The sequence below is a fragment of the Triticum urartu genome, chromosome 2A (assembly GCF_056163025.1).
Source record: "Triticum urartu cultivar PI428250 chromosome 2A, HENAU_Tu73, whole genome shotgun sequence".
Taxonomy (NCBI): Eukaryota; Viridiplantae; Streptophyta; class Magnoliopsida; order Poales; family Poaceae; genus Triticum; species Triticum urartu.
Genome location: NC_141874.1, coordinates 63,340,714 through 63,354,762, shown reverse-complemented (window position 1 = coordinate 63,354,762; position 14,049 = coordinate 63,340,714). Strand labels below are relative to the sequence as shown.

General features: G+C 45.2%; 1 protein-coding gene and 1 pseudogene across 1 annotated transcript; one reads left to right on the top strand and one right to left on the bottom strand.

Moving 5' to 3' along the window:
• The first annotated feature begins 3,833 nt into the window (after positions 1–3,833).
• Positions 3,834–4,764, top strand: LOC147983774 (uncharacterized). The gene is made up of 3 exons (XM_087540861.1): positions 3,834–4,236; positions 4,318–4,532; positions 4,639–4,764. Exons 1-3 carry the CDS (start codon positions 3,834–3,836, stop codon positions 4,762–4,764), a joined length of 744 nt encoding a protein of 247 aa, XP_087396987.1.
• Positions 4,765–6,942: 2,178 nt separating this feature from the next.
• Positions 6,943–8,200, bottom strand: LOC147983773 (uncharacterized; annotated as a pseudogene).
• Between the last annotated feature and the right edge of the window lie 5,849 nt (positions 8,201–14,049).

Here is a 14,049-nt window from a genome sequence, read left to right as displayed (position 1 = left end):
TTGTGCAACTCCCGGATACCGTAGGAGTGCTTTGGGTGTGCCAAACGTCACAACGTAACTGAGTGGCTATAAAGGTACACTACAGGTATCTCCGAAAGTGTCTGTTGGGTTGGCACGAATCGTGACTGGAATTTGTCACTCCGTGTAAACGGGGAAGTATCTCTGGGCCCACTCGGTAGGACATCATCATAATGTGCACAATGTGATCAAGGAGTTGATCACGGGATGATGTGTTACGAAACGAGTAAAGAGACTTGCCGGTAACGAGATTGAACAAGGTATCGGGATACCGACGATCGAATCTCGGGCAAGTATCGTACCGCTAGACAAAGGGAATTGTATACGGGATTGATTAAGTCCTTGACATCGTGGTTCATCCGATGAGATCATCGTGGAACATGTGGGAGCCAACATGGGTATCCAGATCCCGCTGTTGGTTATTGACCGGAGAGTCATCTCGGTCATGTCTGCATGTCTCCCGAACCCGTAGGGTCTACACACTTAAGGTTCGGTGACGTTAGGGTTATAGAGATATAAGTATGCGGTAACCCGAAAGTTGTTCGGAGTCCCGGATGAGATCCCGGACGTCACGAGGAGTTCCGGAATGGTCCGGAGGTAAAGAATTATATATAGGAAGTGCTATTTCGGCTATCGGGACAGGTTTCGGGGTCACCGGTATTGTACCGGGACCACCGGAAGGGTCCCGGGGGTCCACCGGGTGGGGCCACCTGCCCCGGGGGGCCACATGGGCTGTAGGGGGTGCGCCTTGGCCTGTATGGGCCAAGGGCACCAGCCCCAAGAGGCCCATGCGCCAAGAGATAAGGGAAAGAAAGTGTCCTAAAGGGGGAAGGCACCTCCGAGGTGCCTTGGGGAGGATGGACTCCTCCCTGGCCGCACCCTTCCTTGAAGGAAGGGCCAAGGCTGTGCCCCCCCCCCTCTCCCTTGGCCCTATATATAGTGGGGGCAAGGGAGGGCAGCAACACCTAAGCCCTGGCGCCTCCCTCTCCCTCCCATGACACATCTCCCTCCTCCCGCAGCGCTTGGTGAAGCCCTGTTGGAATCCCGCTACTTCCACCACCACGCCGTCGTGCTGCTGGATCTCCATCAACCTCTCCTCCCCCCTTGCTGGATCAAGAAGGAGGAGACGTCGCTGCTCCGTACGTGTGTTGAACGCGGAGGTGCCGTCCGTTCGGCGCTAGGATCATCGGTGATTTGGATCACGACGAGTACGACTCCATCAACCCCGTTCTCTTGAACGCTTCCGCGCGCGATCTACAAGGGTATGTAGATCCACTCCTCCCTCGTTGCTAGATGACTCCATAGATTGATCTTGGTGATACGTAGAAAATTTTGAATTATTGCTACGTTCCCCAACACAAACAACTTACCGCGCTAGCGTGACGCTGCGCGCTGAATCCGCGATCCTTGGTAGCGGATGCGGGAGCCTCGGCGCCCTTGAAAAGCACCTTCCAGGCATCTTCGTACGTCGTGTCAAAGAGCCTGCTCAGAGTTCGGTGCTGCGCCGGGTTGAACTCCCACAGATTGAAGGCCCGTTGTTGACACGGGAGGATCCGGCGGATGAGCATAACCTGGACTACGTTGACAAGCTTGAGCTACTTGTTCACCAGGGTTTGGATGCATGTTTGCAGTCCAGTCACCTCTTCTTTGCTGCCCCACGACAGGCCCGTCTCTTTTCAGGACGTGAGCCGCGTTGGGGGTCCGGACCGGAACTCGGGGGCTGCGACCCACTCAGGGTCGCGCGGCTCGGTGATGTAAAACCACCCCGATTGCCACCCCTTCAGGGTCTCCACAAAGGAGCCCTAGAGCCATAAGACGTTGGGCATCTTGCCCACCATGGTGCCTCCGCACTCCGCCTGGTTTCCGTGCACCACCTTCGGCTTGACATTGAAAGTCTTGAGCCATAGGCCGAAATGGGGGCGGATGCGGAGGAAAGCCTCGCACACGACGATAAACGCCGAGATGTTAAGGATGAAGTTCGAGGCCAGATCATGGAAATCTAGGCCATAGTAAAACATGAGTCCCCGGACGAATGGGTGGATAGGAAAGCCCAGACCGCGGAGGAAGTGGGGAAGGAACACTACCCTCTCATGGGGCCTTGGGGTGGGGAGGAGCTGCCCCTCTTCGGGAAGCCGGTACGCGATGTCGTTAGACAAGTATCCGGCCTTCCTCAGTTTTTTGATGTGCCCCTCCGTGACGGAGGAGACCATCCACTTGCCTCCCACTCCAGACATGGCTGGAGAAGGTTGAGGTGGGGAGTGCGGACTTGGGCGCTGGAGCTCGAGTGCGCATAAATAGATAGGCAAAGGAGGAAGAAGGCGTAGGTGAAAAGGTGGGTCCTTATCCCCTTATATGGGTGGACGCAACTACGTGTCACCACCAGCCTGGTAAAACTCGCTTATCTCCAAGCGCCGTAATCAATGGCGCAGTTGGGTTACCCACGCCCGTATTGATGAGAATCCCGGAATAAGGGGACACGATCTCTGCTTTAACAAGACGTGCCAAGGAAACCGCCTCGCATGACACACTGATGTGGGATAATAAAACGATTCGAATAAAGGCTTGGCCGTGGTGTTGTCATGCTACGGAATACGTCAGCAGATTAGATTTGTGTAAATATTATTCTCTCTATGGCAATATGTGGAAACTTATTTTGCAGAGACGGACACTATCTTTGTGTTCAAAATCTTCTATGAAGTACTTGGAGGAGGAACCCGTCTTGCAATGCCGAAGACAATCTGCGCGCCGGACTCGTCGTCATTGAAGCCTGGTTCAGGGGCTACTGAGGGAGTCCTGGATTAGGGGGTGTCCGGACGGCCGGACTATACCTTCAGCCGGACTCCTGGACTATGAAGATACAAGATTGAAGACTTCGTCCCGTGTCCGGGAGGGACTTTCCTTGGCGTGGAAGGCAAGCTTGGCGATACGGATATGTGGATCTCCTACCATTGTAACCGAGTTTGTGTAACCCTAACCCTCTCCGATGTCTATATAAACTGGAGGGTTTTAGTCCGTAGGACAACATACAGAACAACAATCATACCATAGGCTAGCTTCTAGGGTTTAGCCTCTCCGATCTCGTGGTAGATCTACTCTTGCACTACCCATATCATCAATATTAATCAAGCAGGACATAGGGTTTTACCTCCATCAAGAGGGCCCGAACCTGGGTAAAACTTCGTGTCCCTTGCCTTCTGTTACCATCCGGCCTAGACGCACAGTTCGGGACCCCCTACCCGAGATCCGCCGGTTTTGACACCGACAAGGAGAATGAAGGAAGAGATGAAAAGGAAGGACATGAGGAGCCACTAGATGAGGGCTTGAGAGGAGGAAGCAGTGTAGGAGGAAGCAGTGCAGGAGGTAGCAGCTGCACAGGAGGAAGTAAGAGGAGGGGGAAGGGGCCAACAACAAGATCCCATGCAAGTTTGGATCAAATCATAGAGCAAGGCTGGGCACCTTCATCTGATGAGGAGAGCAACCCAGGTGACTTAAGTCAGGAAGAGAATGATTAGGCTCAGCTTCCACCATTTAAGCTACCAAATGGTAGGAAGAGCAGGGCCAAAAAGAATAAAGTTAGGGTTTGGTATGATGAGAAGAGGGAAAACCCACAAGAACAGTTTGTCAAGAAACTTTGTTTCCTAGATGTGCAGCAGTTTAGAAGGGCACTGCTTACATTTCACATCTCACAAAACAAGAACTACTCATTTCATAGGAATTGCTCAGATAGAGTTATTGTAGTTTGCAGTACAGACAACTGTCCTTTTTTCATTGCTGCTTCCAAAATTGCACATGAGAAGACATTTTGCATAAAGAAAATGAACTTGTACCACAATTGTTCTGCTGTTGAAGAGAGCACCAACGTGACTGCTAGGTGGTTGGCACATGAGTGTGAGCAACAGTTAAGGTCTGACATAAACACACCACTCCAGGCAATAATGGACAATTTGAAGAAAAAACATGGAATTGAAGTGTCCATTCACATGGCCTACAGGGCAAGGAAAGCAGCTAAGGAAGTTGTCCAAGGAGATCAGAGGGCACAATACACTAGGATAAGGGATTACCTCCAAGCTGTGCTGGATACCAATCCTGGAAGTAGATGCATTGTTACAACAAAGCATTTAAAGACTCATCCTAACAAAAACCCTATATTTCACGGCTTGTTCATGTGCATCAATGCTTGCAAAGAGGGCTTCCTAAATGGTTGCAGACCCTTCATAGGTATTTGCATAATTATTTTCCCAACATCTTTCCCATTGCATTTGGTTATGTTTGGTACTAATGTGTTATGTTTGGTTTTAGGTGTTGATGGTTACTTTGTTAAGTTGACAACAGGGCAACAAATATTGGCTGCAACTGGGAGAGATGGTAATAACAACATCTTTCCCATTGCATTTGCAATTGTTGACAAGGAAGACACTGCCAGCTGGTCCCGTTTTCTAACCCAGCTCAAGTATGCTCTTGGTGGTGAGTCAGGGAAGTATGACAACTACACTATCATATCTGATAGACAAAAGGTACCTCACACATCATCATTCTTATATTTACTGAAGTTTTACCATGCTTAGTACTGTCAAATTGTTTGTTGTTATACTATATTTTGAACACTAGTTATTTAAATAGGGCCTTCTTAAAGCCATAAACAATGTCTTCCCAAATTGCCCTCAAAGATACTGCCTTAGACATATTTATCAGAACTTTCAAACAGCTGGCTTTAGAGGTGAAGAGTTAAAGAAGTATATGGATTAGGCTAGTTATTCATATACCGAGCATGGTTTTGATCAAGCAATGGAAGACATGAAAAGAGAGTGTAAGGCAGCTTGGAAATGGCTTAGAAAGATACCCCAAGCATACATGGGCTAGACATGCCATGGACAAAAATTGTAAAACTGATTTGGTTGTTAACAATATTAGTGAAGTTTTCAACAAAATGATACTTGATGTGAGAGGGAAACCAATTAAAACCATGGTTGATGGCATCAGAACTAAATTGCTAGTTAAGTTCAATGCAAACAGGACCAAGACTGAGACAGCCAAGTGGCAGATATGCCCAACATATGCTGAAAAGCTAGAAGAAGCAAAACACCATGCTAGATACTGTCAGTCCATCAAAGTAGGACCTGATCTATACCAGGTTAGCAGTGGAGAAAGCACATATGCAGTAAATCTGCAAGTGCACACATGTGGGTGCAGCAAATGGGACATGACTATGTTCCTTGCAAGCATGGTGTTTCTGCAATTAACAAGGCAAAACTTCATTCAGAAGATTTTGTTAGTGATTTCTTCAAGAAACCGATGTACCAAGAAGCCTACAATCCAATTGTGTATCCTGTGCCTAGGCTTGATCTATGGCCAAATACTAGGACCCCTGACATAGAACCACCAGTTTTCAGAGACAAGCCAGGAAAGAAGCAGACTAAGAGGAGAAGGGATCAGTTTGAGAAACCAGCTCACAAGGATACTTCAAGGATGACAACAATAACTTGCAGCAATTGCGACTTGACAGGTCAAAGGTACACTAGCTGCCACAAAAATCTGAAGCCAGCCCTAGCAATGAAAAGGAACCAACACCAGGTTAAATCTTGTGTATATATGTTTTCACTGTAGGTTAAATCTTGTGTATATTTAATACTATGTTCTAATCTGTCTATATGTTGTCACTGCAGAAAAACAGGAGAGTTGATGCACCAATGGCAGCTCCATCTGCTCCACCGGCAGCAAGGGCAAGAGCTCCTGCTGCAACAGTGCAACACCAAGGACAACTCCATCAGCTCCAGCTGCAACTAGGGCTGCAACTAGGGCTGCACCTAGGGCAGCTCCTTCTGCTCCTGCTCCAACAAGACCAAGTTCATCTTCTGCTGCTGCTGATAGGCCTAGTTCATCTTCTGCTACTACTGCTAGGACAAAGGCAAAGAGAACATTCATACCACCAAGAGTGTCAGGTACTGGAAGAGTGAGAAAGCCATCATACAAGATGTCTAACCGGTTCAATTGTTCTCAAGGCAGCAAGAAGTGATGTCATGTTGAAACATGTTTAATTCAGCCTGTTTTCGCTAGTTTGTGATGAAGAATATTAAGAATTTCATGTTGAAACCAGTTAGTTCAAGTCCAAGTGGTGGACTATGTAATGTACCTAATGGTTGTGATGCACTATGATACTCTGGTTATGATGATATGATGATGAACTTATTAGTTATGATGTTTTCAAGAAGTTTTCATTCTGTTGTTGTGATGATGATCATAGTTTTCATAGTTGATATGATGATGATCTTAGTTTTCATGGTGTTGATATGTTGGTGATCATAGTTTTCATAGTTGATATGATGATGATCTTAGTTTCAATAGTTGATATGTTGATGATCATAGTTGATATGTTAGTGATCATAGTTTTCATAGTTGATATGATGATGATCTTAGTTTTCATGGTGTTGTTATGATGGTGATCACTTGGGCATTTAGGTTGCCTCGGCGTCGACAAACCCCAAAATGGATCCACTTGGGCATTTAGGGTGCCTCGGCGTCGACAAAACCCTAAATGGATCCTCTTAGCCATTTAGGGTGCCTCGGCGTCGGCAAAACCCTAAATGAATCCACTTGGGCATTTAGGGTGCCTCGTCGTCGACAAGACCCTAAATGGATCCATTTGGGCATTACTAATAATTCATCACAAGCCAATAATTTAAGAACAATTGAAACTGATAATTCATCACAAACTCAACTTAATCCAAGCTGATAATTCATCACAAACTGAACTTAATTAAAGCTGATAATTGAAATTGATAATTCATCACAAACAACATACAATCCAAGGTTCATTGCTACAGAAATAATAGAGTTCACCATAATAAATCTTAACACATTACAAGCTTTCCTCCATAGCTACTACAAAAGACATCATTGACACACATGGTCAGACAACAACACAACTTAGTCCTCATCACAAATAGCCTTAATCTGGTGAAGCTTCCTCTTGTTGCTATCACCTGCTGTCTTGAGGTCAATAATGCAGGAAGCAAGAGTACTCTTCTCCATGGTCAACTTCTCCTTCACTTTCATCAGCTCAGCAATGCAACAATTGACCTGATCATTCTCTTTCTTCAGGTCAGCATAGCAAATCTCCAAAGTCCTCTTATCAGAGCTCAACTTTTCCTTCTCTTTAAGATGGTTGAACTTCAAATTCCTAATGACAGTGGCTTGAGCTACATGAATTTGCTTTAACTGGTCAACAACAGCCTTCAATTTTTTGATCTCAGCATCCTTTGCCATGCTGCTTTCCACACTCACTGAAATGTTCTCAGCATCATTCTTCTGGTTTACCTCAGGCTGGCTATCCTTATAATCCAAGAGGTTGTTCACATCTTCAACAAACTTCTCATATGTCTCCCGCAACAATTTTTTATGATGTGTGAGATTGTGTACAGTGCATGAATGCTCCAAGTATGCCATCTTGTTATTATGCTGGCTATCCTCATACATAAGCCACAACTTATGAATAGCATTCTGCAGATGCTATGGCCAATGCTCATCTACCCACTGCACTAATCCACAATTTGCAACACCCTACAACAGAAAAAATCATTTCAAAATTATAGACATTACTTACAAATTCAGTTAAATAGCTGATTCAGAATCAGGTTCATTTATTGATGACTAATTATGAAAACTACAACTAAGAACAGTACCTATCAACCCTAGAACTAAATTCAGTAACTATGAAACCTACAACTAAATTCAGTAACTATGAACCCTATAACATGAACAGTAACTATGAACCCTAGAACATGAACAATAACTATGAACCCTAGAACATGAACAATACCTACAAACCCTAGAACAAGAATTGGTATGCTGCAAAGACACAACTTGAAACTTACTTCAGTGGCATAGGCAATGAACCTCCTCCCAGTGCTTATCCCCTCAAATGCAACACATTTCCTCCCTGGATTCCCATGCTCACAAATCACATTCAAGTCGTCAGCAAGACCCTCGAACGACGGCTCATCAATTGTAGCTGGGATCTGAGAAATCCAACAAAAACTTGTTCAAATCGAGCAAATGTTGAACCCTAGAAACCATATAACACAAATGAGCAATAGAAGGTTCTGACCTTGTCAGGGGAGTCGTCGGAGGAGATGTACTGCGCGGCAGAGCCCTCAGTGCTCTCGCTGTCGCTCTAGGACACCATGGCGGCCGGCGGCCGGCGGCGACCGGTGAGGAGAGGAGCAAGAGGGAGGGGAGCGAGCGAGCGTGAGAGCAGAGAGAGTGAGCGAGATGTGGTCGGGCACAGGCGGTCTGTCTCTCGTGACCCGACCGCGTCGGTCTTAAGGAAACGGCGCCGTCCGCGTGTCCGTTAGGACACATCAGAGATTTTGGGCCCCACCTGTCGGAAACGCCCTCAACCGCGCCAAATGACAGGTTCAGTGCACTCTGCAAAACTTTTACTGAATGCGTGGTGGCTTTTGCAAAAGATTAGCGACCAAATTGTTTTCTACAAGAGAAGCCCCAAATGTGGTGGTTTCTTGCAATTCACTCCATCTCTAGCCAATCCCTCAAACCGGTTAAAGATATCTTCAACACGGGCCCCTAAAACAAAAACAGTATCCGTCCACGGATGCACCCGTGGACAGTGATATGAAAGTCGGCCAACCAATGGTGCCAACATACATTTAAAAGCAAATTTGAACAAACCGGATGCTTTTCATTTCTCATACAAACTAGATGATTTAATTTAAATAGGAGGACCAAACTCATATTATTTCGAGATATTTCAACTAAGCAAAAGCGGACGAGACTATTTTAACCTAGTCTAAATGATCGTCAGCCGTGATGGCAACCGTGTCCCACGTTTTGTCTCTCCCGTGTCCGGCGACCTCAAGGCGTGCCATGTCCTATTCTTCCTCGCTGGAGTCCGCCTTGTCGACGGTGCCGGACGCGGCCCAGCCAGCCTCTTGGTCATGGCGCGGGGCGCAAACTGACAAAACGTACTGTACTACCCGAAGATGACAAGATTAAGAGTTGTATTCCGTCATGATTAATTGGATTTCCGCTGGCTCCAATAATCAGTATCTGGATTGTAGGGGATGTGCCGTCGATATCAAATGGCCAAACCTTTTTGTCCACTCCCGTGTACAAATCGGCCGGATATATAGGGAATCAATGTGTGACCATGTATATGATCGATCATCTGTTGTCCTTTCTGCAGGGGTCCTACGTATGCCTGCATATATCCGATTGAAGACACCGTTAGCGAATACATAAGGCCGGCATGATTCCGATCACTCGTGAGCCAAGCAATGCCCCACGCAATGTACACTCCTTTGTCCAAACCTCTGCATGATTAACTAACACACTGTGCAGATGGAGACCTTCCTGCGGAACATCACGTCGACCGTCGTCTGTTAGCGCGAGGACAAGACAAGATCGATAGATCATCATGTCCTGCATGCTTACGAATACGAAGATAAGACTCCCTAACGACCCTTGAGAAAGGACCATGCATGGCTAACGAAGACACGACGCAGGCCATGTGAATATGTGAGATGCACATTATCATATCAATGCCACGTACTCCCTCCATTCGGAATTACTCGTCGCAGAAATGGATGTATCTAGAATACATTTAGATACATCCATTTCTGTGACAAGTAATTTCAAACGAAGGGAATAGGAACGTAGATCAATAGCGTGCTGAAACTTCTTTCTTTTTGGCGTGCTGAAACTTCAACACAAATAAATTGCAATAGTAATCGTGAAGTTGCAAGATAGGAGTACTTTCGTAGGAATGAAAATGTAAATAGACTTAAAAAAAATCTTTCAGCTGTATCATCACTTCTCCACACAGTTGGATACAGTTAAGTTTACGTCTTGGGTGAACATGAACACAGTGAGGATTTGTTGGCTTCCCACGTCGGTGTCGGTTAATCGTACAAGCACGACATGTTAACTATTTTCTCTTCTTTCACTGTACTTAAACACGACAATGCTCCTACCCTTCTAGAAGTATTGCTAGGGCCTGCTGGCCGATAAGCACATTCTTGTTCTTCTACTTAGCGTAGTAATCACGAGAAAATACCTTATCGCCGACATGCAAGCGTGTAGTGCAGAGCTACTTAACTACTTCCTCCGTCCTATAATATAATAATGTTTTTCAAGCTAACATAGTTTGAAAAACGTTCTTTTTCTTTAAGGGAATTTGAAAAACGTTTTTATATTATGGGACAAAAGGAGTAGCTGGATTAACAGAGATAGTAGTGGTTCTGCTGTTGGGCTGAATGCCCTGTCTGTAAAACGGTGGTTAGGTCCCTGCACTCCTCCTTCTATGAATTCATAAGATAAGCATGCTTGTATGTATCCCAAAAAAAAAACTTCCACATAATCACTGTTGCTGTTCTTATCTGGACATCATTGGAAGTAAATACTACTCCCTCCGTCTGAAAATATTTGCCATCAAAATGAATAAAAAAAGATATATATAGAACTAAAATACACCTAGACATATCCTTTTTTTATGAGAAGTATTTTCGGACGGAAGGAGTAGTAATTAGGAATATTGCTTACTTAATTATTCTCTGTGGATGCAATTCGAAGAGCTCCGGTACACCAAAGTATAGAGCTAATGCTTATTCCACTTACCTTTCAAAAACCAGTTCGCTTTCCATGGCTTATGGGAATTGCCATTCGATGCATGATTTTTATGTCTGTGCGTGCGCACGTGTGTGAAGCCCGCCCAAGGTTGGTCAGGTCCGCGCTCGTTGCTTTCCGGTTGTGATTAACACGGTATAGGCTTCAACGTTGGAGCATTAACCAAACTAGTGATTGGGGCGCCATCCTATGGCACCGCTTGAGAGAAAATTGTGCGCATGTTTTCATTTAAAAAAATACATAGAGTCCTCGAATCCTCGCCTCCGTCTAAAAAAATATATTAAAAAAATCCTCACCTTTATCTAAAAAAAGTAAAAACAAAATACCACAACAGCCTACCAGCGAGTGCCACTTTGCATCACCCTCCATTTAAAAAATACCAAAGGTCCTCATCTTCATCTAAAAAAATACATTTTAAAAATAATCTACACCTTTATCTAAAAAATTTGCGAAAGATTTCTCACCATGGTCAACCAGCTTGCGTCACATGGCATAGCTGGTTGACCGTCCTTCACGCATAGCTTAATGGTTTTAATATACAGTAGACTACCTCAACAAATTTTTTATAAGCTCGATGCGAGGATCATGCCATCACTCATCATTGCAACGGATTTCAAAGGACTATCAAATATCAAGACAGACCCTGCAAGAAAAAAATCAACGCCGAGTTTTTTGATAGGTATCAATGCAGATTATTGGTGCCTTGGAGGGCGACAGGAGAAGTTTGTAACCCGGACGTCTCACTCCGTCCACGAGCCAGCCTCCACGTCACGCCACACGCCCACGTGGGCTAGTTTAAACCCACACGCACACACGTCACTAGGTAATTGGGCCCGGGGCGTGTGGAGCAACGGGACCCTCGCCGTTGGAGTAGTCTTCTTTTTTCTTGGAGACCAAGAAGCAGGAAAAAATCTTCGATGTGAGATGGAGATGAGTGGATGTCACTTGGACCGTTGGACGGGTTCGTGCGTCTCTGCAGGAAAAGAGACGAGATAATGTAGTGTACAAGGGACGTTGATGTCTGGATGTACATGTATCTGAAGCCTCTTACGTCCCTCCAAAATCCTTGGGATACCTCACCCGCAAAAAAATAAAAATCCTTGGGATACCTGGCTGGTCAAAGAAAGCATATTCTTTCCAGATCTACTTCTGCACCTCCTCGCAAATTTCCTTGAAGATAAGATTCTTTGTGTAGCTACTATATATTGTACTGATTCAGCATAACTATCCTGATTAAAAATACTCCAAAATCTTTGAGTATGCTGCAAGAATATACTGTTATTATACACACATGTTCAAGGTATCAATGTTTACAAAATAAGCAATGTTGTTTTTTGCTTTATCCTACGAGTACTATTTTACGATTCTCTTTTGGAATACATGGGTTCCACTATCTGACAGAACCTCGGATACAAGTACTATGGATGCAAGGCGAGTCAAAGAGAGCAAATTATGTCACTACTTTTCAGATTGACTTCTGTATGTTCTGAGAAATTTCCCTACAGATAGGCTTTGTGTACCTCTTCTTGTACTAATTCAGAATAAGTAAGCTGATTAAAATACTCCAAAATCTTTGAGTGTTGCAGTCATTTATTGTTTTTTTAGAGCATGTGGGAGGTATCAATGTGTAGAAAATAACAAATATTTTTTTGTGACTATTTGTGATTCTCTTTCGGAATCAACTGTACATGTGATACTTTAAATCCAAGTATACAGGGCTGCCACTATCTGACGGAATCTCGGGTAGCCGCAGTACTATGCGCATAACATAATGCAGTAGTCCTGAATTCATGTGCTGCGCTCCAACCTTTTTTCGCAATCAATGCAGCCAAAAGGTGCAAGATAAGGAAAAGTGCAAAGCAGAGCATCTGCTAGATATTTGGAGCTTGATACCGGCAGGATATAGGAGCATAATTAGTCAATTTGGAGCTTGGCTTTCATGGAACAAGCAACTGCCCAAGGCGTTCTTCACATGTCCCATTACCAATCTTGATATGACGAGCAATCCCTATCAAGATCAACTTGCTAATCTGGACAGGACCACACAACCATAGCATAACATACTCATCTGGATAGGAGTATTAATTAAGCTCCTACATTAGGGAAGAAGATCGAGGGGACAGCCTTTAGTATGCGCTGTAGTGCACCCCAAATTGATCCGTCTCTGGTAGCAAATGCATGCCCAAGTAGGGTATGTCACACGTTTAATTCATGTTAATTAGGTTTGGTACACATGGTTGGAGAGTTGTTTCGTCACTGTCGACTGTTCTTATTCGGAGTACAAAAGCCTAGTCAAGTGACACTTTTGTCTATGGTTGATCAGAAGTACATGAGACGGCCAGTTTCTGTTCCCACGTCGCTATGTCAAACGCAGGCTGCGCATGCAAAAGATAGTGAAAGCAATTGATCGGCGTTCAAAGACAGAGAGGAAAATTAGAAGATCAAGAGTAGAAGTACTTACTGATATTTTACAGAGCCAAGTAACAGCAGCCTTAGAAACCCACGTGTGTCGATTCTCTGTTCAACGAACGGACCTGCAGAGTTCCAGAGACGAGCAACGCCTTGGCTGCTGGCCTTGTCACTACTCGACATCACTCGCACTGCCGTCTCTGCCCGTGACACTTGTTCAGTTTTCCTTGGCATCATCTCTGTCCGGCCACGCGTTCCTTACACTGGACTGAACCAACCGTATGTGAATGTGAGTATGTCAGTTGAAAAGCTGATGAAATGACTTGAACCGTTGTGTGTTTCTTTCCGAGAATGATCGACGTTGGAAGTAGTAGTACTGCCAGTCATCATCCTATCCTAACGAACAGCGCCAGGTGCGGGGAATCTGCTGATTGCTCATCCGACGATGCTGCGCCGCTGCGGCGGTCTCTTTCGCCGGCGTGCCACGTCTGGAGTTGAGTGCGCTGCTCGGGCACTCCTGATGGCTCCTCCTCCGCTTGGCACTCCGGCCGGCGAACAAGTGGCGTGCGTTGCAGATAGATAACGTCGCCAGCAGGCAGCAGCGAATCTTTTCGAGAGTTTCAGAAGCAAGGCTTTGGTTATAATTTTTACGTGTATACGTAGTAAGCGTGTGCGTTTTTTCGTAAATAATATGGGTTGGATTGTAGGCTCATTAGCCTAACTGAAGCAACCGTTATGAGCCAAATATATTTGTGGGTTTGTGTGATGAATCGTTTTCGAGAAGTTTGAGATTCAGATGTGTCATAGTGACCCCGTGATGTCTGCCTGACTAGAGAGGTGGTGAGCGAAGGTACTCAACAGGGCCCCACCCGCCTCAACGCTGCTGTCCTGTTTGCCAGAAAGTTTCTGTATCCTGGAATATCTTAGTTCGAGCACCTGAATCGAATATCCGCGCGCACTAATTTTCAGAAATGATGTAAACTT